The sequence below is a fragment of the Drosophila teissieri genome, chromosome 3L (genome assembly GCF_016746235.2).
Source record: "Drosophila teissieri strain GT53w chromosome 3L, Prin_Dtei_1.1, whole genome shotgun sequence".
Classification (NCBI taxonomy): domain Eukaryota; kingdom Metazoa; phylum Arthropoda; class Insecta; order Diptera; family Drosophilidae; genus Drosophila; species Drosophila teissieri.
Window position 1 is genome coordinate 6,449,808 of NC_053031.1, and position 22,390 is coordinate 6,472,197.

General features: G+C 40.8%; 4 protein-coding genes across 10 annotated transcripts in view; 2 read left to right on the forward strand and 2 right to left on the reverse strand.

Moving 5' to 3' along the window:
- Positions 1 to 99: 99 nt before the first annotated feature.
- Positions 100 to 981, forward strand: LOC122616220 (probable RNA methyltransferase CG11342). The gene has a single exon (XM_043791593.1). The coding sequence runs from the start codon at positions 172 to 174 to the stop codon at positions 886 to 888; it is 717 nt and encodes a 238-aa protein (XP_043647528.1). The 5' UTR covers positions 100 to 171; the 3' UTR covers positions 889 to 981.
- Positions 982 to 996: 15 nt separating this feature from the next.
- LOC122616219 (alpha-tocopherol transfer protein-like) lies at positions 997 to 2,107 on the reverse strand. Its single transcript, XM_043791592.1, has 2 exons — positions 1,734 to 2,107; positions 997 to 1,669 (listed from the first exon to the last, which is right to left on the reverse strand). The coding sequence occupies exons 1-2, from the start codon at positions 2,036 to 2,038 to the stop codon at positions 1,039 to 1,041; spliced, it is 936 nt and encodes a 311-aa protein (XP_043647527.1). The 5' UTR covers positions 2,039 to 2,107; the 3' UTR covers positions 997 to 1,038.
- A 186-nt stretch (positions 2,108 to 2,293) lies between these two features.
- On the reverse strand, positions 2,294 to 2,986 carry LOC122616221 (probable 28S ribosomal protein S6, mitochondrial). The gene is made up of 2 exons (XM_043791594.1): positions 2,789 to 2,986; positions 2,294 to 2,722 (listed from the first exon to the last, which is right to left on the reverse strand). The coding sequence occupies exons 1-2, from the start codon at positions 2,831 to 2,833 to the stop codon at positions 2,324 to 2,326; spliced, it is 444 nt and encodes a 147-aa protein (XP_043647529.1). The 5' UTR covers positions 2,834 to 2,986; the 3' UTR covers positions 2,294 to 2,323.
- A 405-nt stretch (positions 2,987 to 3,391) lies between these two features.
- Positions 3,392 to 22,390, forward strand: part of LOC122616130 (formin-binding protein 1-like) — a 32,856-nt gene continuing 13,857 nt past the window's right edge. For 5 of the 7 annotated variants that reach the window (XM_043791450.1, XM_043791451.1, XM_043791454.1 and 2 more), the window contains exons 1-2: positions 3,393 to 3,530; positions 4,364 to 4,464. In XM_043791450.1, the coding sequence (XP_043647385.1) occupies positions 3,518 to 3,530; positions 4,364 to 4,464 (114 nt within the window). In that variant the 5' untranslated portion in view covers positions 3,393 to 3,517. Of the gene's footprint in view, positions 3,531 to 4,363; positions 4,465 to 20,362; positions 20,509 to 22,390 lie in introns of those variants that run through there. The other 2 variants (XM_043791453.1, XM_043791452.1) reach the window with 2 other exon arrangements.

Genomic DNA, 22,390 nt, shown 5'->3' on the forward strand with positions numbered 1-22,390 from the left:
TAACACTAGTAATGTTAGTGTTAACTGACACTTAACAGCGCTGCTAGAAATGGCATGTTAACATCGAATTGCATATAAATATGATATATTGTCTCACGACACCGTCTCTAGAAGCATGTTTTACTGAAATCAAAACAACTAAAAACAGGAAATACTTAAAGCTCTTAAAGTATGGAAATAAGAAACAACGATCCCGGCGCCGTTCAATATGGCAACTTCTTCAACTACTACCAGTTCAGTGACGCCACGGAACGCGTGAAGCTGTTACCAGATGCGGACATATGGCTACCTGCCTTGGATGATGGAGAATCCCAAAGCAATAAGCCCTATTTCATCCTGGATGTGGGTTGCAACTGCGGCGTACTCACTCAACTGATGCATAAATACCTTAAGGAACGCCTTCGGAGATCTGTTAAAGTCCTGGGAGTGGATATAGACCCGCGGCTGATTCAACGTGCCACCGCGGAGAACGAATCCCCGGAAGATGTTAGCTACGCCTGCGTGGATGTCCTCGATGATGATGCCTTTGAATCCGTAAAAACTTATATGAAGGAAAATTATCTCCAGAAGTTCGATGCCATTTGCTGCTACTCCATTACCATGTGGATTCACTTGAATCATCATGATCAAGGCCTTCGATTCTTTCTGCAAAAGCTCTCCAATCTGGCGAAGCTTCTGGTGGTGGAACCACAGCCCTGGAAATGCTATCAGAAAGCAGAGAGACGCCTGAAAAAAGCAGGAGAGATCTTCCCTCTCTTCCTGGAGCTCAAGTGGCGATCTGATGTGGATCTGCAGATACAGAAGTACCTGGAAGAGTCTCTAGACCGACGGAAACTATTCGAATCCGCGCCCACTAAATGGCAGCGAAAGATCTGCTTCTACAGATGATAATTAAACTATAAGGAACAATGTTTATATAGGAGAAACCTACTTCTATATTATCATTCCTATAATACGAATGTGTTTTCTAGCCACTAAATTGGGAAGCCTTTCAAATGGATGATAACCAAATAAATCTTTAATCTAACAAAATTGAAACTAGTCCACGTTGAGCTTTCTAAAGGAACCTTCAACTCCGAAAAGCCCCTCAAAATCAATGGGTTTTCCCGGACGCAGGCTCTCATCGGTGCCGAACTTGGTATTTTCCTGGAAGAAATCGGCGTACTCGTCCAACTTCTTCTCCATAGCGGCAACGATTTCCTCGGTGGTGCCATTCTCACCGCCGTATTCCACAGGCAGATATTTCAGCGGTATCTGCTCCGTTAAGAGCCCCATTTTGTTGCCGTGCACAAACAGGCGAGACTGCATTTTCTTGGACATCATGGGCTTGAACATGTTGAACAACTGCTCGAATCCGGTGATGGTGTTGATGAAGTGCTGTGCCTTCAGACGCAGTGGAAGAGCCTCCTCCGAGAACACAGTAAATTTCTTGGCCATCGACGGCGTCATCTGGAATAAGTGCGCGGCAGTAGCACTCTTCATGTCCATAATAAAAACTACTCCATTGACATTGGCGTAGTCATCCTCCAGGATGGCAATCTCCTGCATTGCCTGGGCCACTTGCATGGCCTCCAACATTGTGTACTTCTCCACTGAAACCAATCCCATGCGCCAGATCGCGATGCGTGGTCCAGTTTCATTGAGCGGCGTGGGCAGGTAGATAAGAGCACTGTTTAGAAGAATTTAATCGATAAGCCAACAAACTAGGTGGTGGTTGGACTCGAAATCCTTACCCCGTTCGATGAATCTCCCGGAACTTGCTATCCCTCGTGTCACTAACTAGGAAATAATCCGGATACTTGGTCTTCAGCGTGTAGTACTTATCTAACTTGGACTTGGCCCGCTCCAAACTGTACTTGCAGCCGCGCAAGAAGGCCACCAGAAACTGGTCATCCATTCGGGGATTAAGATGAGGCTGCTGCTCGATCCATGTCTTGAATGCTTGCAAGTCCGCCTCGAGACGTTCGGGATCCTCCTTGAGCTGCTCCTTGGCCGCTTTTTGCAGCTCCGGTGTGAGTGGACGGATTTGCGGTGACATTTCTAGGTCGATTTCTTCAGGAGGAAGTACTAGTGAACTGCTCAGCGATTCTTGGGGCACTACCTGTCCAATATGCGTTCTATTGATGGTCGATTTTACGGAGCTTTATCAATTAATTGATAAGCGTCCGATTGGGGGCCATAAACCAAACAAAGACAAACATTGTGAATTGTACTAAGATAAGCGGCGCATTTCATAAGGAATACTTCAGTTTAAATTAGCCAACGATCGGAGAACCCACGAAAGGTTTTAGAATACATTATTAACGAGCTTTATTTGGGGTTTTCATTTCTGGAAGGGATAGTAGTCCAAGCCGGAGTTGTAGTTGAACTTCTTCTTTTGTTTTTTCTGCGCAGCCGCAACGATCTCCTGTACATCCTTGCGATACGCGGGTGGCAGCATCTCCTCGTGCAGCGTGCATGGCTTCTGCTCGGGCTCCTCCACCTTGAAGATGTAGCGCCGTATGATGTCGATATCCCGGCCAAACTCCTCCTTCAAGTCGGCGATCTTCGTGGGCGCCGTATCGAAGGCAATGGTGAAGTGGGTACCTTCCCGGTGAACAACACCATGTTCGCTGACTTTGTGTGGCAGGGCGCGGGATCCCAGGTTCTCCAGCTTTCGGATGATGCCTCCCTTGTCCAGGATGGACTCAGCCGTTCGCCTAATCACGGAAATTAATTCGGGCTGCGGGAGATGCACATTTCTTATTTACATTTATGTAACTGCCGGTGGATTTCATGTGCTACTCACGCGGGGCAATTGACGAAGCACCAGTGCTAGTTCGTATGAAGGCATTGTGGCTGGTGGATAGTATTAGCTGGTACGTAAGTTGGTTTGTAATATTTACACTCCTTCCTTTGAGTTTTAATTCCTCAAAGAGTTAGCAGAAAATCTAAAATAATTGTTGACCCACCAGCTGATAGTGTTAACAGCTGTTACACAGAAAGTACTAAAAATGATTTAACGCCTGGCGCACATGCCACACTTTACAGTGTGTCAAAATCTATTGCTTATAAACTAAAATGAATATAGTAAAAAAAATTAACCTCAAGCCATTATTTTGCCAGTTTAAAACCATTCAACTTTCATTACAAGTTCGTACCGAACTGAATAATAGTTTTCTATATTAGATTCGAGGTTTTTTGCTTCTTACTTTAATTATTCTTTAAATCCACAACAATGTATTTTGCTATTCCAAAGTAAATGGAAAGTTATATTTGATTAGGACCACACATTAACTTACTTTTTTATATTATAATTTAATAATAATAATTAAACTTAACAGTTGTTGCTGAATGGGTTTTTAACCCCGCTACATGTTAGGGCGCTGCCGTTATCTGGTCACTCTGCATGCAATTAAAGGTATGCATTTATTAACGCACACCGGTCACACTGTGTTTTGATGCCGAAGTGAAAAAAGCGGACGGAAAGTTGCGAGCGGATAAAATTGTTTTTTCGCACGCCAAAAAGGAGAAACAAATGCTTGCGTTGTGTGAGTGCGGGTGTTCCAACTGTGTGTGTGTGTGTGTGCAAATGTCGCCCGAATTATGACGCATACGAAAGTGCAGGCGCTAAATAAAACCCGAAATTGCAAGAAGTTGCATCTGCAAAGCAAATGCTGAAGCAAGTTAACACAAAATACAAAAAAACGGTGGCAAAGGAAGAAGAAGAGTGCGTGCACTCGGCAATTGCGTTTACTTGAGTGTGTGTGTGTGTGCAAAATTATGTAAATACAACAATAGTAGAATTCCAATTGTCCTCTCTCTCTTTCTGCTTTTCTCAATTATGAAATGCAGTTGCATTGCTCTCTATCTCGCCCCCTCCCTCTTACTCTCCGCTCTCTTTGCGCATCGAAATGCCAGTGCATAGAATTTTCTTATTTTGCACTTAAACAAAATTAAAAAAAAAAAAGAGTTTAAACTCTCATTAGCTATAATTTCTTCCAACTTCAATTTTTCTACCTGCCGCTGCAACTGACACGTCTGCATTGCCACTCTTTTTTACATGCTTTCTTACCTGCCCAACCACCGAAAAAAAAAACAAAAATGAAATATATCTGACTCGAATTGCTCTCTTTCATAGAAAATTAAACATCGCGTCGCGCAACGTTGAGAAAAAAAAGAAAAACAAACGGAAAATGAAAACGAAAAAGCAGCCATAAAATTAATTAACCTTTGCGGGAAAATATAAAACAAAAACGAATAAAAGTTCTCATCTCTTGCTCTCTCCCTCGTTCTCTACCTTTCTCCCTCTCTCCTCATCGTCTGTGGATTACATTATCTTCTGTGGATTATTATTATTATAACAACAACAACAACAACACAGTGGCAAGCGGATCGAGCAGAAGCAGCAGCAACAACAAACTGGCCGAATCGGAAAACTCAGCGCAAAACTCCAACAACATGAGTTGGGGCACCGAGCTATGGGTGAGTTTTCACTGGATTTAGAGGGGCTATAACTTCAGATAAGAAATCGAATTTGATTCATAAAACATCGGGTTCTATAATGAACCAATTGTTCTGTGGATTTAGTTTAAAATCAAAACAGGTTCGTACTTTAGTTTTTCAGAATGTATAGTTCTCATTAGCTCTTATTTTCTTGGGTACTTCAGAGGGTTATATCTTCAGATAGGGAGTACATATTGAAATGCTCTAAGAAAGACATATAGGGATATCTTTTCAGATACATTTTATTATTAATAACCCCGAAAAACATAGCAATATCAAACTAAAATCATCTAAAGAATGCTGTGCTTTAACAGCATCCAAGTATCTTTAACCATTGCTCAAATTGCTTAAAGCTTCAAACCTTTCTTTTTAAGCAGTTACCAAAAATTACAAATTGAAGGCAATATAATTTCAAGTGACCATTCAAACCTTCTTGGTTTGCCAAGCACTTGGTCAATCAAATTATTTTCCAAGTACCAGAGATTAAGCTCGAAATTCCGGTTTCGAAACAAGCTGGCACATTGTTCCTGTCAGAAAATACCCAATCTGAGTGAACTTATGCGTGGCAAATAATTACTATTTCAATGTCATCGGTTACCCATAGGAAAGCCACTCAAATGCTCGAGCAGTGAGAATTTTACAAATTGCTTCCCATAAGCCAAAGTGCAGGCAAATGTTTTAAGAACGCGCGCTTAAAGCGTCCGTCTCTTTCAGCCGCTGCATTTGCCGTCTCTTTCCATCCGCCGACCAAGTTGGAACTCGAAACTTTATAAAAAAAAACTGGTTTTGCGGGTTTTATGTAAATTGCTGCCATATGAGCACGGCCAGCAGCAGCGTGCGCCTCAATCCAATATGTACACAGAGATATATATGTATATTTCTCGGATATATCTGCTTTCTTGTTGTTTTTATTTCCCTCGTAGTTTGTGTTCTGTTTCGCCGGAGACCCCACATTCCACTTGGATCCATCGGATTCCGAGTACCGGGTCTCCACATTATTATTATTATTTTTTTTTTTTTTGTTTTTCCGCTCTGTCTATGAGCATTCTCCGCCTCACAGCTGTTTTTTACTGACGCTTTTTTCATGTTTCGTTTGGGCCGAGGGCGTTGACACGCCCAGCTAAAGCTTACCTGCCTGTCTATATAGGGATTTATGTATAAAAAAGTGTAAAAAAACAGGAAAACAATTTTTAGCTTACCTCAGCTGCCTTTTTTCCGCCGCTTTGGGCCGATTTATTTTTTGCTGATTTCAATTCAATTCGGATACTCGAATATCGATGGGTTGCACATGCCTTCCGCCTTTCGGGGGTAGTTTTCCTTCATCAGACAGACAGCAGCCGGCACACCCTCAAAATGTGCGCTGGTGTGCGTGTGCTTGTAGGTGTGTGCGCCCCTGTGTGTGTGTTGTGTGTAAGCGGAAAATTCGCCTCGACTGAAGAGGAGGTGCCCCGATGTCAGGACCAAAATTGCAAGTCTAGACATCGTTTTGCAATCTGTTAGCTGGCACATTGTACACTTCTTTCGCATAGTTTTCCTCTTTTTTAGTTGCAGGGATTTAGCCAGTCTCTAGTGTTAGTTTTGGGCTCTGAAAAGCTTACCAAGTATTTGTCCACCGGATTTGCATGGGGCTCCAAATGGTTTGAAATGTGGCAGAAACTAATAAAATGCAGCTGGTCGTTGGGAAAGCTATTAATACAAAATGACAAATGTAGCTCAACATCTATTTAAAGAACGGGGAACTGCATATAAAAACAATTTAAAACTATAGTAACTTGCGAAACGAAGCCGAACTTTAAATATAAACAATCTTTATAAACTCAATAAGAGAACAGTAGAAAAAAACACAGCAACACATTCTCAAGAAAATAAATAAACAAATTCTTCTCAGGTTTTATGGTCAATTCAACATTGTTCGAGTTTTTGCTTTATTCTCGACTTCGCGACTTTGTTTAGTGACTCATGTTAGTGGTAGAAATCCAGTTTCTGGCGCCCCTCCACCGATTTTCCGCCCACCATATCTTTTGCAGACTCAATCACGAAGCATTGTTCGCTTGGCCAAAATCAGTAGCAAAACGGGCATTATGTTTTGGATGGCCGAAACTGTATATTCAATATTTGCATAATGATTTGCACGCCACACGGAGAAATACTCGATATGCCACTTAACCCAAAGAAAGTGTAACCAGAAAGATTTCGGTTAATTGAATTTGTGCATGGAAAGCGAGGCGGACAAAATTAAAAAAAAAAGGCAATAATATTGTACATTTATAATGCAGTAACCACCATGGCCTATGCCCGCCACACCCCCTTTTGTCCAGTTTATTGGCTAATAACTGCGGCGATCGAGCGCGTGGCTAAGCGGGTCAATTGTGGGGCCAGAAGAAGCCAACAAGCGCCAGTCGTCGTCGGTGGGTAATATGAAAAAATGAGGGGAAAAAAAACTTTCTTTGCATTTTTCGAGTGCCCATTTTTGTACGTACAAGATTTTCACTTTAATTAAATTTAAAGCATGCGCCGTCCGCTGCGACTCGTTGCTTTGTTGCTTTGCATATGCAAAAAATGCCAAACGTAAAAAGTTGCGCCACCACAGAAACTTGGTTAAATAAAGTCGCTTTTTGTTAAGTATTTATTTCGACATTTGCATTTGATGGGAATTTCTTTTTCGGGAAAACACCCCGCCCACATACCTCCCACCTTTTCCATCGTCTACCTCGCTCTTTCTCGCTGCCACGGGGATTTTCTTGTGTCTACAGAGTGGGCCTAAAAATAGTCTGTGTTTTTGTAATTTCAAAGTGCGTCGGGTCTAGACCAAGTATATTGAATAATTGATGGTTTTGGTGCCAGCAAATTCATTAGATTCTTTTCCATTTATAATATGATTTTAGTAACTGCTTTCAGAACTTTGATAAATATTTCAAGAAGCTTTTCATCCTTTCCAGAAATAAATGCTCTTGTAAAACATTTTTTACTTTTGTATACATATAACAATATTTTTGTTGAGGGGACTTTATATACAAGTAACGAATAATAAAGTAGTCAGTAGTAGTTTTATCTGGAATAAGTAAATATTTCCTAGAGCACTTTCCCAGAACTGTAATGGAGCTGTAACTTTTTCTAATTTATTTGCCTTTGAATATGCCTGCTACATGAACAATTTGTCTTCATTTGAGTGCTGTGCTCTGTCATACCCTATGTAATCAGCTGGATTTTCTAGAGCACTCTGTGCTGTATCATTCATACCGATGACTGACCGGCTCGTCTGCACTTTTTTTACACCCGTCCTCACAATTCCAGACCTCTGTGATCCACACTTGGCGTTCAATGCCATCGAGTCGAGTGGAGTGAAGTCGAGTGCAGCTGTTTAATATTGTCGAGCACTGTGTAAATAATTTTCATGCAATTTGTGCTGCTGCTGCTGTGGCTGGTGATCGTTTTCGATCAGTTTTCACATGACATTGAGAGGCCCAAGACGGCAAACAAAATAAAACCGAAACAATCACCGCGACGAGAGCCGAGAGCCGTTCACCCGAGCAATTAGCAAATAAGTAATAATGTATCGAATTGGGGAACGACTTTAGGTTCCCGTTGCCCCAAGTTGTCCCAACTTGTTGAACGGCCAAAAAAACACGGCCAGACTACAGATCATAAAGCATTTTTTATGCGTCCGGAGTGTGGATATGCTGTTGCAAGGAACTGTTCGCTGGTGTGCTCCATAAAAAACGCAAGAAATATAGTCGAAGCTCGTATATCTGTTGGCAGCAGGTCGTTTCCGAGGGGGAGGACCTGGGGATGAATGCTTTTCTATTTCTAACGTGTCCGCCATGATTGAAATTCTATCACCATCACCCTCTTTAAGACTGCACTTGGTCTTCCATTTGGCCTTCCCTTTCCTTAACCGAAAAAATGTGTACGTAAGATCTCCTTGGGCACAATTCCAATTAAGCGAGGGCAAGTGTCAGGGCCGGGACAACCAGGGAGAATTGGGGTGGACTCCTGGCTCAAGGCCATGACCAGCCAGCTCCTTGGGTCTCCTTCACTTGCTCACGTCCTGCGTGCAAAACGCACCCTATCTCAAAAATCTCAATCTGCATCGCCAACGCCCTCTTCTCCTTATCCTTATCGATTTTTTCTTTCCTTCTTTCCTGCAATATGTCGCCCTAATATACAATCAAAATAGTTTCTGGCTTACTCAAGGGAATTTTCCAAGTTCACGATCGCCACGGGGGGTTGCAAAAACATTTTCGCTGATTTTATTGCCTCCGGATGCGAAAATGGCAGCTCAACCAAATTTGGCGGCAATCCGAGACGTCGTTGAAAAGCTGACTAAGGCGATATTTATTTGGCAAATGGCTGAAGGGTTCCGAGTATGGGGCTAGTGTGTAAATCGTTGCCATGAGTGGCTCTAGTTGAAAATATTCCTAAAGCATGTTTATCAGAATTTTTTTTGGGGAATGTAAATGGTTTGGATGGAATATAATCAAACGAGCAAAAATAAAATGTATAAATTATAACACGCATGGAAATTAGAATAATTTGAGTTCCAACATGCAACGCTCATATTATTTCAATTATTTTTGACAGCCGTTTTATCTGAACATTCCACTGAATATCTCTCACCATCCATTCACATATGAGTATCCTTCTCCGTGTTACTCATAAGTCTCGCCTCGATTGCAAATTCTATTCACATCGCATGGGCAGTGCATTGTAAAATTATTACTTTTAACTTTTTGTTTGCACTTTAGCATTTCGCACGTTTTGGCTCGCGTTGCCATTTTCCAAGTAGGTTTTTTGTGATCCGTCTGTCGTGGCGTCTATTGATTTCAGTAGCCTTCAGCCAGTTTGCGCCGTATGCATACTAAACAGCATTCAGATACGTTTGCCAATGCAGCCAGAAAACCTTTTAAAATGCAAATTGCAACCGTTGGAGTTTGAAATAAAAATCGGTTGTGGCGCCTGCCTGCGGTGCCCCGGGATTTTTGCTCCACTTGAAAGTAATTATTAACATTACATATTTTTCTTCTGGTTGAAAACATTTCAAAGATAAGCTTCAAATTCTTGTGCGATAAACACGTACATTACGCACTCACTTCCTTTCATTCAGAGCCTTCTCTGATAAGTTGACCAACTTAAGCTTAGTTTGTCCCCGGTTATGCAGATAAAAGAGTAAAAATATATTTTAGAAATATTTCCACATATGTACGTTCCTTCTGGAATAAATAAATAATTATAGTGCTAAGAACGTGAACGGAATGCTGCCGAATTTCTCTATTTCGATGATTAACACCACAGCGTTTCCAAAACAAATCAATTGGTTGCCACTTCCAGTGATTCAGAAATTGGTTTTTATTTACAAATACCTGCTGCTGATTCAGCTGGAGAAACATCTTGCGCGAAATTCATTATAATTATTTAAGGTCTTGGAGTTTTTAGGTTCACTGAGCATGTCGTTTCCGTTTCCAGTTAGTTTAGTTTGTTTTTTCGATGGCGATGTGTCAGAAGAAAACTTATCAGCAAAGTCACTGGGCCAGCCGTATGTGACTAAATTGAATGAACCTGTTGCTGGTCATAAAATCTATATCGACACGCACACCAACAGGTGACAAAAAATCCCTGGTTCAGTTTATTGAATTTGTGGGACTTTTTTTATCGGTCGGAAGTAGAGGGATTGCCTGGCACCGTATCAAAAGTAGATTAGCCACCCTACCGAAATTAAGGGAATATTGCCTTTAGTAGGAGGAATCATTCATTGCAGTCATGTTTTGCAAGCACATATTTATTTATTGTAAAGATATACAAATATTTTTTCGAATTTTAGGAAAGTAAACCTAACCATATAAATATTTTCTAGAAGATAACACTTTTTATACAGTTTGCTCATCAAAAAGTGACATTGCTAAATATTTGCATATATTTCACTCAATCCTTTCAAGATGTTTGCGCTTTATAAGCATATGCAAATTTGTTTTGGAATGATTTATCTCACCTACAAACATATAAAATATTAATCAACATTGTTTTTCGTGCATTTTTGACTAGAGTATGTGAAATTCAGCGTTTCGTTTTCAAGCCAAACAATTTTTGTTTGACTAAGCACACTCACAATCGCCTGCAATAAAAGCTCACACACATATCATATCATATCAGCAAAGGTTAATAAGTAAATATTAGTTAGACATTAGATACACAATGTGGCCAGTGCTACGTATCTCTTAGAATATTTTTTGTTTTCGTGGTTGCCTGAGGGGAACAAAGGCCAAATTCAATTATAGTGGCGGGTGGAAACAACATGGCCAATTTGGGTGTGGTTCGACTCGATGGCAAAAACTATAGAATACAAAATCATGAATCAAAGAATTCGATTTGGGCTAATAATTAAAATTCCACGCGAAGATTTATGATGTCTGCATAGAAAACTAAAGTCGCTGGAGAAATAACAACCGCAAGAATAGATACATATCAATTTCAAATCGATAAGCTGAGATAAAAATGGTCAAATTATAAATTATATTTTTAGCTGGTAACTCTGAGAGTATTGGAATGACTGAAATTATTATACAATAAAGCATTTTTATCTGTGCTCTGTAAACATATAGTAATATGGTGGATCTAGCTCGCTACGTTGGATTGGGTGGAATTAGAAGTTTGTTTGCCAGCTCGATAAGAACGCTTTTCCGTTGCCCATTATCAACAGGTTCGTTGGGCTCAACTTTGACCCTGCGCTGTCAGCTTTTGTTTGGCCTTTTCCCCCGTTTTTTATTCCACCATTTATTAATTAGTCTGGAGATTTATGGACAGGCGGCGATAATTCATTTACGCCTTCTGACTTTGTCGACTTTCTGGGGCATGGCGACATGTGGCCGCTGATGGCTCATGACCAAGTCAAGTTAATGCCTGGAGAGCCCTCCTTTCGAGTGGATCTGGGTTTCCAGAGGGAGAGTGTGCCATTTTGCCAGAAATCGGCAACACAAATCGGCCACAAATCACTTGAAATTGCAGTTGGATCGGGCAACCCCGTTTCTTATTGTTTTCTCGTCCAAAATGCACTCCAACTGAAGTGGTAAATGGGACGTCATGGCAACCGATGCCCTTTGTTCTCAATTCCCTGTGTGCCATGCATGGATATACTGTATGTATATGAAAATGTGCCCTAATGCCAGTTTGTATCACGTTTTAGCCGTTGGATCTAGCAACACGTTTCATTATTTACATCCAACCAGCTAGTTGATAAAGAGACGCTTTTCTTTTGAGTCACCCACTTCCTCCGACTGACTCACCCGAAAGGGGGTGGCATGGCTGCCTCCTGATTCCACTGTTGCTTCCACCCTCCCACGCACAAGGGCCGTATGACTCATCAGCTGAGCCCGTTTGTCCTTCAGACCCACCCAAAGCCACCCAAAACCCTCCCAACCGCTCGCAGAAACCCCCATGTAATGCCGCTAGCATTGCGGCAAAGTGCTTGATTACGATGTTTGTTTAATACACTTTTTTTCGCTGTGTGCGGCATGCGACAATGTTTGTTCGAGGGGATCACTGCGGGAAATGGGTGTTTAAAAAAAGGGGGAATTTTTCCTATAAGCTGGCTTATGAATTATGCAAAAGGCTTCTTCATTGTTTCCATTTCAATGTTAATAATTTTGAAATAATAAAAAAAAAAACAATTTTTATTTCAAAATTTATTAGGAGTTTTGTGAATCAATATATAATATATTTAGACTATTAGAATATTAATCATTCGATATTGTCAGGTCCAATGTAGTTGGTCTAAATTTCTTAATAATAATAGTCTCAATGTTTCATAAACGGAATATATATTCTCTAGTTCTATTTAATATTTTTTTGAGTGTCTTGCTATCGTGAGGAAGCTGTCACAGCTTTGGCCCCATTCAAGCAGCTTTTTCCGCCTGCTGGAAGGCAAGTTCAAAGGCAGCTGGCGAGGCACGGGAATCACACAAAGGACTGGCTGTGGTCCCTGTTTCGTCATCAAATGTTATGCAAAGTAAAGAAAAACGAGAAATTGAGGACGCAGCCCCGGCTTCGCTTTTATCATTGTCATAAACATAAACGCCGTAAAGCACGAAGGCTAAGTCGTGGCTTGGGCTTCCTTCAGTTTGGGCTTCATATAATAACGTTTGGGTATTCCTCAACCCCTTGATGGAGGAACAAAAAAATGTCGATGGCACACCCGCAAAACAAATTAGCTTCATTTCCTGCCCAGATGACATGCCCAAACATAAGCCCTGCCAAAATTCAAGTATTTTTTGCGTTCAGAAATACATAAATTCACTGCTTGCCAGGCCATCTTGTTTGTTGCAAAAAATTCGAACAAACTTTGTTGTCTGTTTTCTTTCTTTTCATACTTTTATTTGTGTGGGCAAGTTGGAACTCCTCCACATGGAGGAGCTATGGCGGAAATCGTTAAATACTCTGTCGATAAGACTGGAAATGTTGCCGCAACATGTTGCTGGGCGAAGTCATTGAACCGCAGGAAGTTGCATTCAAATCGATTCCGGGGACCCTGATCCAGTCTCTTGACTCATCGCATCGCATCCTATCCCATCCCAAACATTTTATCCATCCATATGGTTTTTTGGGGTCGCTTTCCATTTCTGCACAGTCCTGATTCATTTTTTCGTCATTTCACTGAACGCGTGTCCAGGGGGAGGGAGGTGATGTGTTATGATGTGATGTGCACATATGAAGTGCTCGCCTTTTGTCTGCCTTTTGATGTTTTATGACAGTTTCAAATAAAAAGCATCCATTAACGAACCAAATCGCTTCATCAACAGCTGCCGGTCTTTGTTTTCCATGCTTTGTTGCACCGTGATTTCCTTGGCCAACCGTGAGAAATTTCACTGATATGGCTATAATGGCAGAGGATCAGTTTATCTGCTTTCTTTTGAATAATCATCGCCAGTAATCGTGATGCACTAAGAAAATTATAAAAACTGCACGATGTATGTAATACCCATCCATTGCCACAGCTTCAATGTACAGTGCCAGATAATCTAGTCTTAATTTCAATATAAACTTATAATGCATTTTATGAAAGTCTTGAAACTTGTAGGAAATGCCCTAGTAGTGCCAAAATATAGTTATAAAGTCTTTGCCCTGAGATGCTCGTCTGAAAAGCCTCGGTAAATTAGGTGGCAACATAGTTGCCACTCAAACGTGCCACATAATATTATTAAAAACCGCAGTTCACCGCCATAAAACGTTGCTAAACGGGGAATGGGTTGGGCCCGGCCTCTCCATGAGTAATGGAGACGGAGTATGGAGTGGATCGGAGTGGATGGAGGGGCTTGAGGTTGAGGTTGAGGTACCATACACGAGGTACAAGGTATGCCAGTGGGAGCTGCAGATGGCGACGAAGAAGGCATAAAAGTTGTGCGCTGCTCGGTTGCAAGTGGAGCAGAGAAGTGCAACAGGGGGGAAAGTGGGTGGTTGGCTGGAGATTGGGGAACAGAAGGGGGATCTCCGGAGCATTGCACCCGCCGTCATTGTGGAAAACTGTGCAAACTTGAGGCAGCTGCCACCTATTTTGCATCCATGTGAGTGTTGTTTGCCGTGAATAAGACGAAGCGTCGTCTACTTCAGTTAATAGTATTATGAAAAGATGGTAGCCCTGATTTGCCAAGAACATACAATAAATAAGTACTTTGTGGCGAGCACATTGACTTTGCTCCTAGTTAAGGGGGGAATGTGAGCAGTTGTGTGTAATCAGTTCATTTGCCAAGTGCTGATATACTTTATTTCTAAGAATATCCAAATTGGTTTAGTGCCTGCATTTCTTTATTATTAGGTGATTCATGTACAAACAATGTTAGTATCAGCGGAATCAGAAGTTATCTCTTATGGCGCCTTATAAAACAGTTTTTATCTTAAATTCATATCTCTTTTGAATTTTACATACATTTACATATAGTGATTAGGTATCAAGAATGCTTAGAAATAGTTCAATAGTTCCATGGATAAGTTTATATATATCTGATTTTATTTATCGCACTTTTTGTTTGTAATATGTTTCCTTGTAAATGTTCAGTTCTGAATCATAAATCAAAGAATAATTAAATGTAAAATCAAAGAAAAATAAATGGAAATTACTCTTTCACTGAATCAACTTCCGCATAAATAAATTCTTTTGGGAAAATGTTGTATATTTATGCAGAGATTTAAGCCAAATATTTAAAAATGTTTTAACCCTATTTTCTCATTTTCTTGCAGGTAAGTTACCAGCCACATTAATCAAGCGACGTGAAGAACAACTGGCGAGTACAAAATTAAGCAGAAAAGCACTGGGAATAAGGGAAAGTCTGCACTTGAAGTGAATTTTCCAGCCAATGGGAGTGCAATCGGTAGCTCTAGTTTATTTTTATAAGACTTGAGCGCATTTATTATAAACAAGAGCGAGTTGATAGCCGCAATAATGTTTACGTTAACATTGACTGCCAGTCAGTGGATCGAACCTGAACCCGAAAAGAAAGAAAACGCTGCGGCAGCTAGTAGGAACCCACCACCCATGGAAAACTGATTTTTCCTTGACGCATTTCCGTGGCATTTCCATTCTATTTAGTAAACATCACGTCCAACTTTTCTTGGCCAGACAAAAACCATATAACGATAATCCCCAAGCGGTTCTCCCAATTATCCAAAAATGGGCCTGCTGGCTACTTTTACTTTACTTTGGATTGAAAACGAAAACGAATCAATTTGTATTTGAAACGCAGTGCGTTCATAATTTGTTTATAGATTCGTATATTTATATTTCCGCATTTCGCTTTTGGGCACTTTCAGTTTTCATATGGATTATGCATTCGCTTTATTGTCTCGCCTCGATTTGATTTGCTGACTAATGGAAAATACTACCCTCCGGCATAATTAACATTACAAATCATAAAGATTTCCAAGCGTCAACTCGATTTGCATTTCCATTGTGGGGGACAGCAGAAAAAAAATGTTTTGATAAAAGATTTGGTTTTGATGTTGTTTTTTATATGTTTGCTTTAGTCATTTGTTTGTTAGTATTATTATTTATGCATTCTATGGACGAGTCTTTCATAATTTCCTGACAAGTACGAAACCGGTTTAGGGAAAGGTAAAAAGAGAAATGAATACAGGAGAAGCTGCATAATTTTATAAACAAATTGGGAAGTTGATTTCGTTTTACGATCCCTCAACACTGTGGTTTCCCTTTTGTTCAATCGCACAGGTGAAAATCGTTTTCTAACAGACAAATACCAAAAGTATCCGTAATAAACAAATGAAATATCTTTTCAATAGCATTTAAGAAGCGCCGCCATGGCATTTTAACCTGTTGGCTCATCAAATTTGAGGCCTAATTTGCATTTAAATTGCTTTTCTGTAGAGAATCTTCTTAACGGCATTTGAATGTTGCACTCAAAGATAACTGTTAATGCAACCTCTATACGTATTTTGGGGAAATTTTAAGAATACCTAACGGCCCACACACAATTAACGGAAAATATATAAAAGAAATACGCTATTTATAGCTCAATATAATAGAAAAACACAGAGAGAGAGAATTCCCAATGAAAAGCCACTCAAGTTATACGAATTTTCTGCAAAGGAAAAGCATTCGCCCACGCCAAATGCTTATACACATGAAAAGATCTTAAATTATAGGCCGATTGTATTCGAACATTTGGCAACACTTGTTATGAAATCACCGCAACATGCTTAATGATTTTCCATCCAACATTTTTCCCCCTGGACGCCGCCGAGGCGTTATCCATTTGGAAAAATTGAACCAGGCCAGCTGAGCGAAGAAACAATGGATCGCCACAGACCCAGACCCAGTATCCGAGTCTCGGGTCCAGTCACACTCATTCAGTGCTGCCTCCCCCCAGACTGACTGGCACTTTGGGGCACCACGAAACGAGTTTGGATTTGGTTTCTCGCTGGCTGCTAAAATGTTGCCAACTCCTGACCATCCACTCCATCTACTCCATCCATGACCATTCAGCCTCCACATCCTCCGCCTCGCATGCAGACTGCATTTATCGCCGTCAGGCAGCTGGAACTTACTGTCTGAAACTCACTGTCCCGAGCTCCGCAGCCCTTGCAAAAGTAAAACAAAACTCGTGTCTAAACAATGGCAAACTCAAACCGCGGGCAATTGAAACCAGAATTCATTTGGCTTTGGTTTAGATTTTCACTTTTGCGGCTATTTTGACGGACACTCCCCCGGCGGCGGCCCTCTCACTTCCTCGATTCCTCCGGCCGCCTTCACTTTCCCCCTTTCTTTTATTTGCCCTACTCAATTTCAGAATCACACTGGCATTGGTGCAAGGGGTCGACTAGAAAATACCCCACTTAAGACTAGAGCCTTGGGAGCGACTTGATTGTGATATAACTCCATCTCAATGCCACTCCCTTTAGCTGAGTAATGGGTATCTGATAGAAGAAGTACTAACTGTTGTGTTTTTACGACTGCGCGTGAAGCAAAGAAAACGGTTCTTAATTGATATTCTATTCTATCCAAAATATGAAGTGGGTAACAAAGCAATCAAAACACGTTACATGTAAATGTTACCGTGCGAAGAGTTGTTACCTGGTACGTGTTTAACCCACACCCTGCGATATTTTCAAAGTCCAGCTGGTTTGGAAATTTACATTATTTTGTTCTAAGGCGCAGATGTTCCATTGAACTGGGCTTTGTGTGCCTAGCTTTCGTATTTTCCTCCGCTTTTCACCGACTTAATTGGAAGCGTTTGTGACGGCGCGGCAATTGTCTAAATGTTTGAACTGCGCCTGTTAGTTAGTTAGTCACTTGGACTTGGACTTTGGCTGGGCAATTTAGGTTCGGAATTGACATTGACGCGGAATGAGATTGGGTTGCGGAAACAATGAGGCGCTTAGAAATAAACGGAATCCATAATACTAAACAACTGAATGAAGATGGCTTCAAATAACTTTGCGAAAGACTACAACTCTCTCACGTTCGATGGCAGAAGGCGAAACCGAGTTAACCTTTTTGAACTGGTCAAAAGTCGGGGTGCAAGCATTTCGTGACGTCAACTCTCCGTTGCAAACACAACACGAAATCTCTGTCCAGTTGAAGGTTTTATTTCAATTATAAAAGTAACACTAAGTTAACACAAGTAAACTTAATTCGTTATAGGACTATTTACATGTTTTTTATTCAGTTCGAAGGTCACAGAATATTAAAAGTATCTGCTTAATACCCTTCTTTGTTCATGCAATTTTTCACGGTGCATCTGTGGATTGCTTCAAGTGCAGCTGCGATGCCGCAACATCGAGATGTTTGTCTGGTCAGTGAAATGCTGTTGTTTTTTCTGTTGCTAGCTGTTTGTTATTAATTGACTTTTGAGTTGACTTGCTGGGCGAAATGGCAGCGCTTAATTTATAGCTCATACGCCCCGTTGTCTGTGGTAAGTACAAAAACTTGCAGGGAGGGAAGACTGCAGGGGGCACTCACAAGTTCGGAAGCAGACGCTGCAGGAAATTGATCAAGCTTTCCCACCCGCCAACTAAAGTGTATTCGTTTTATACTCGCCATTTCCCTTTGCACTTTCATGGCTCATAAATATATGGAAATGGCAATATTCGCGCTCAAAGAAATATGTGTAGATTTTGTTTGTTATTTTTGTGCTGCTATAAAAATAGCTAATGGATTGCAGTTGGCAGTGCTGTAAACATTTCCTCTTTGCTGGCATTTCAATGCTGGTGAGAGTAATCCATTCTGTTCTACGGATCGTGGAATACAAACTATTTGCATTAAATGGCTGGTTTTTATTCCCGCCTAATTGCCACCTTGTTTTCCACGAAGCTATCGCCTCGTATAATCACAGACTATGTAAATACATATGTGAGAAATTTTAATTACCGGCAACGATCTTATATTGCATACAGCATAGCCCACAGATAGATGTGTTGTGTGCATCTCGTTGCTGTGCCGAGATTAATGATAACTTTGAAGAGCTGAAAGTAAAGACATGAGAAATGAGTTACTCGGAAAATGCTGCCCAGCCTTTGTTGTTGCTCTAGTTTTCATCGTTGCCAGTCGCAAGTTGCCAGCCGCAAGTCGCAAGTTGCAAGTTGCAAGAGAGTTGCTGCATATTTTCTTGTACAAGCAACGGAAATGCAACAAATTTTTATGGCTACTCGAGAGCGAGTGAAAAATAATAAAGAAAAGGAAAAAAGCCAGAGACTTGAAAAGCGAAACTCTGGCCACGCGGATCGAGGCTGATAAGGCCCGACCAGGGCTCTATTTATAGAGCGGGGCAGCTTTATCCAATCGCTGCTGTTCTGGGCGATGTCGAAGTCATGCGGCTCCTAAAATGTCCATCGAATGTCCGGTCTTGCAGTTGCAGCTGAGCTGCTCTCGGGTTGGAAGTCGGAATTATTGGCCATGGTTCTGCTGCCGCTGGGATTTCTGCTCAGACAAAGTAGTTCAACCTGTTCGGCGGCTTTGGCCCGGCCCCAAAGAATGTGGCTGCAAATTTATAGCTCTTTTTGCTTTCAGCTCTTTTAGCCTTACAGCTTACAACCGCTTCTATGTTCCATCTTCGGCAATCCGCCGCGCTTACCCCTTTATTTGATGTTTTTGTTTTATATTTTTAGCCTCTCAGCAGCATCCAGCATCCGCAGCGACATTAGCTGAAAAAAAAAGATTAAACTTTCGTGGCCATTTACTTGCAAGATTTACGCAAAATGTTGCTGAAAAATGGTCAGGTCACATAAAGTAGATAAAGTACATAAACGCCAGACGGCTGACTTTTGCTTCCCATCAAAATGGAATACTTAGTACACTGGAAAAATAGTTTCTCCTGTAATGGCGGTTTATACTGACAAGCTAATAAAGTAGAGCAAATGTGTTAAAGACTCTAATTTATTGGCCATTTCCTATACGATATTCCTTGTCATCTCATTAATCTTATGTAAAGTGAATAGATTATTAATCACTCACACTTGATTGGAATTTCGTTTGAATAATGCATACATAATTAGGTCACATGACTTAAATGACTTGAATGAATGAATGGAACACAAATTAAGCTGAAGAATTTTATAGACTTTTTTTTAGCTTTTTTAATTTACAGTGTAAACTAAAGTTTCTCATCTTATTTCCTAAGATGCTTGTTTGGGCTTAGATAAAGTTTGTCACTTTTTACTTACCCCTTTCGACAGAAAATTGTAGTATTTTTATGGAGAATGAGATGATGGTAGGAAAAGAAAATCCGTTGATCCGTTTGACACGAATGTCATTCAATCATTTTATTCACTCAATGCTGGTTTTTTTTAGATATACCAAGCTTTTGTTTTTATTCGTCTTCACTGGTTCGCCTTCTCCTTTGCTCAGTTCTCAATTAAGTTTAATGAGCACATGGGCATTTTCATAATTGGAGCAAATTAACTTGAATGGCGCTTCTCAGCTTCTCAGCCAGAGATCCACTCCATATATGTGCTCTATATAAGGCGGAATTCGCCCGGAAGTGTTTGTCGTACTTATAGTTTGACTTGTAAGCAAAACATAAGTCTTAAGTCTGACCAACTTCCCTCTTGTTTGTGGACTGTGCTCACCTAACGAGCGCCAATTGTCAACTGTTTGCTGACTTGGTTTGGACCAGCTGCTCTGTATATGACAGATCTTTGCGGTTTTGGCACGTTTCGAGGTTACTTGGACAGCGGGCAATCAGCGAAATATAAATCAGTATAATAATAATAATAATAGCGAAGAAGAGAAGAAAACTGAGCTCGGATCTATCGCTATCTGGGAAGTACTCCCTCGTCTTGGATGGCACATGTTGCGAAATTCTTGGCTTATCTTGAACATTTTTTCCCCACCCCAACTTGTTTTTCTACCACATTTCTTGTGGCCATTGGAGACCACTTAACTGGCTGAACAGTTGGTCAATTAGTTCGTTCGTGGCTCTCAACATGAACTGCCTGCTCGGCTATTTGAATGCGGCTCAGCGCAGCCTCAGCGAATCCGGAGTTGCAACCATTTTGGATCCCAGGGATAGCCATGAGGAATTTTGGGTGAGCTAGTGTGTGTGTGTTGTGTGTGTGTGTGCATACCCGGTGGGGCAGAAAGCAACCACTGAAACCAGCAACAAGAATGCCCCGCAGGTGGTTAACTGGACAACCAGTTTGCAATTAAATGTCGCCGCTTAAATGTGATTTGATTCTTTGCATAACCGAAATGCAATTGGGCTTCGACTGCCTGCGTTAGATATTGTCGATTGAGATTGGCCCAAAACAGGTCGGTAATGCACCGTGAAAAAGTAACGGAGTTTGTGCTAAAGAAAGAAAAATTCAGTTCTTCAGGAAAATCTAACTTGTGTTGAATGTGGAAATGTAAAGAGCAAAGTGTTATTGGATTGACAAATGCTTAAGTGAATGAATATGTTAGAAATCATCATGATATAAGTTTTCATATATAAAACCAACATCGTGGAATATTTCAATGATATTCTTCATACTCAATTAGTTTTCTGTCTTTTCAAAAGTAATCTCTGTTCATTTATTACAAAATAAAATATTATAATGACATGGCCATGTTTCATCTCTGACCATATAATAATAATACAAGATTAGGAATGCAGGAATGAGCCTTTGATCTTTCGGTCTGTCCCAAGAACTATTCATCAGCAATCTCGGCCTCGGCCTGCAGGCCATTCATATTATTCATTTCCAAGCACCGTTTGGGGCTGGCCATCTCTAATGATCGTGGAACCGGGTATTCAGTACTTGACCAACGGCTTCTGCTGGCGGCCAGTTGCGACTTCTGTTTCTTCTGACCACGCTAAAAGTTAAAGTTCAACTGAAGTGAACGTTGTGGCTCAACTATTTTTATGATTACAACTTTGCGGTGACTAACGGTTTACACACGATGGCCAGAAAGCAGCGACGACATATGCTTTTAATTCTAGCCGATGTTTTATGCTTCCTGTTTGGCTTCCATGCCATGAGCATTATCCGGTTGAGCTGCTGCTTCTGGCCAAGATCATGTTGCTTCTCGGGGTTTTCGGGTGTCGGCTTTTCTCGTTTTTTTCCGCCTCGCTGTTGAATTTCCACATTTTTAACTGTGAAAAGGCGTCGCTTGATTTATTCATTTATTCATTCGCTTGCATGATTGCATATGTACATGTGCAATTATCAAGTTGCAGCAATTTGTTAGCCACTTATTCGGTTCTAAGCTTTTTATTTTTCATGTTTTATGATTGAAATGCACCTTATGTGGGCACTGTACTTCGATCTAATTGGATAACTTTTCTTTGATGTTGACCGACTTGACCTAAATATTGATTTATGTATGTGTACAAAAAGTGCGGGAAAACAGAAAACTAGAATGAGTTATTTAATCAATAGCGAAACAAACGGCAGCGACACCAATGGGTTAATGTGCTAATTTTGGGTTCCCACTGTCAACAACAATTTGCAGGCACTGTGTGTGTGGAGGAGAGTGGGTGATAAAGAGGAAGTGGCAAACGACATGTAAATATAGATCCAAAGTGGAGTGGGCGGGAAATGGGAGCAGAGTTGAGTTTTCCACGGAGCAGCATTGAGGCGGAAAATCGTTACAGCAAATTAACTGAAAATGAGCAGAAAAAGCCGCTTATAAATAGCAAATGGAAATAGAAAATGGCAAGAAAACGGGTCAGGAGTTGCTTCTTTGGTTTCGTTTTTCTCCCACTCATTGTCTTTGCCATTTTCTAGGGAAATTTCTGCGGAAAACCGCCACTAAATTGCTCTTGAAGTTGTTATTCATGTGGGTATTTCTCGATAAGCGATAAAAGTCTGTGCCCTAAAGGGAAAATTTGTTTGTTTAGCTAAATATTTGAAGTTTAGTTTGAATGTGCTTTTTTGTCTCTAAAAATCTATCTGTTCACTTTTTTTTAAATCTTTAATGTGGGAAGCT

Excerpts from the sequence above, each read along its gene's own strand:
- LOC122616220 (XM_043791593.1), top strand. The coding sequence starts at position 172 with ATGGAAATAAGAAACAACGATCCCGGCGCCGTTCAATATGGCAACTTC.
- LOC122616219 (XM_043791592.1), bottom strand. The coding sequence starts at position 2,038 with ATGTCACCGCAAATCCGTCCACTCACACCGGAGCTGCAAAAAGCGGCC. Across the intron at positions 1,670-1,733 it reads CGGGAGATTCATCGAACGGG|TGCTCTTATCTACCTGCCCA; the intron begins GTAAGGATTTCG and ends TCTTCTAAACAG.
- LOC122616221 (XM_043791594.1), bottom strand. The coding sequence starts at position 2,833 with ATGCCTTCATACGAACTAGCACTGGTGCTTCGTCAATTGCCCCGC. Across the intron at positions 2,723-2,788 it reads TGCTTCGTCAATTGCCCCGC|CCCGAATTAATTTCCGTGAT; the intron begins GTGAGTAGCACA and ends CATCTCCCGCAG.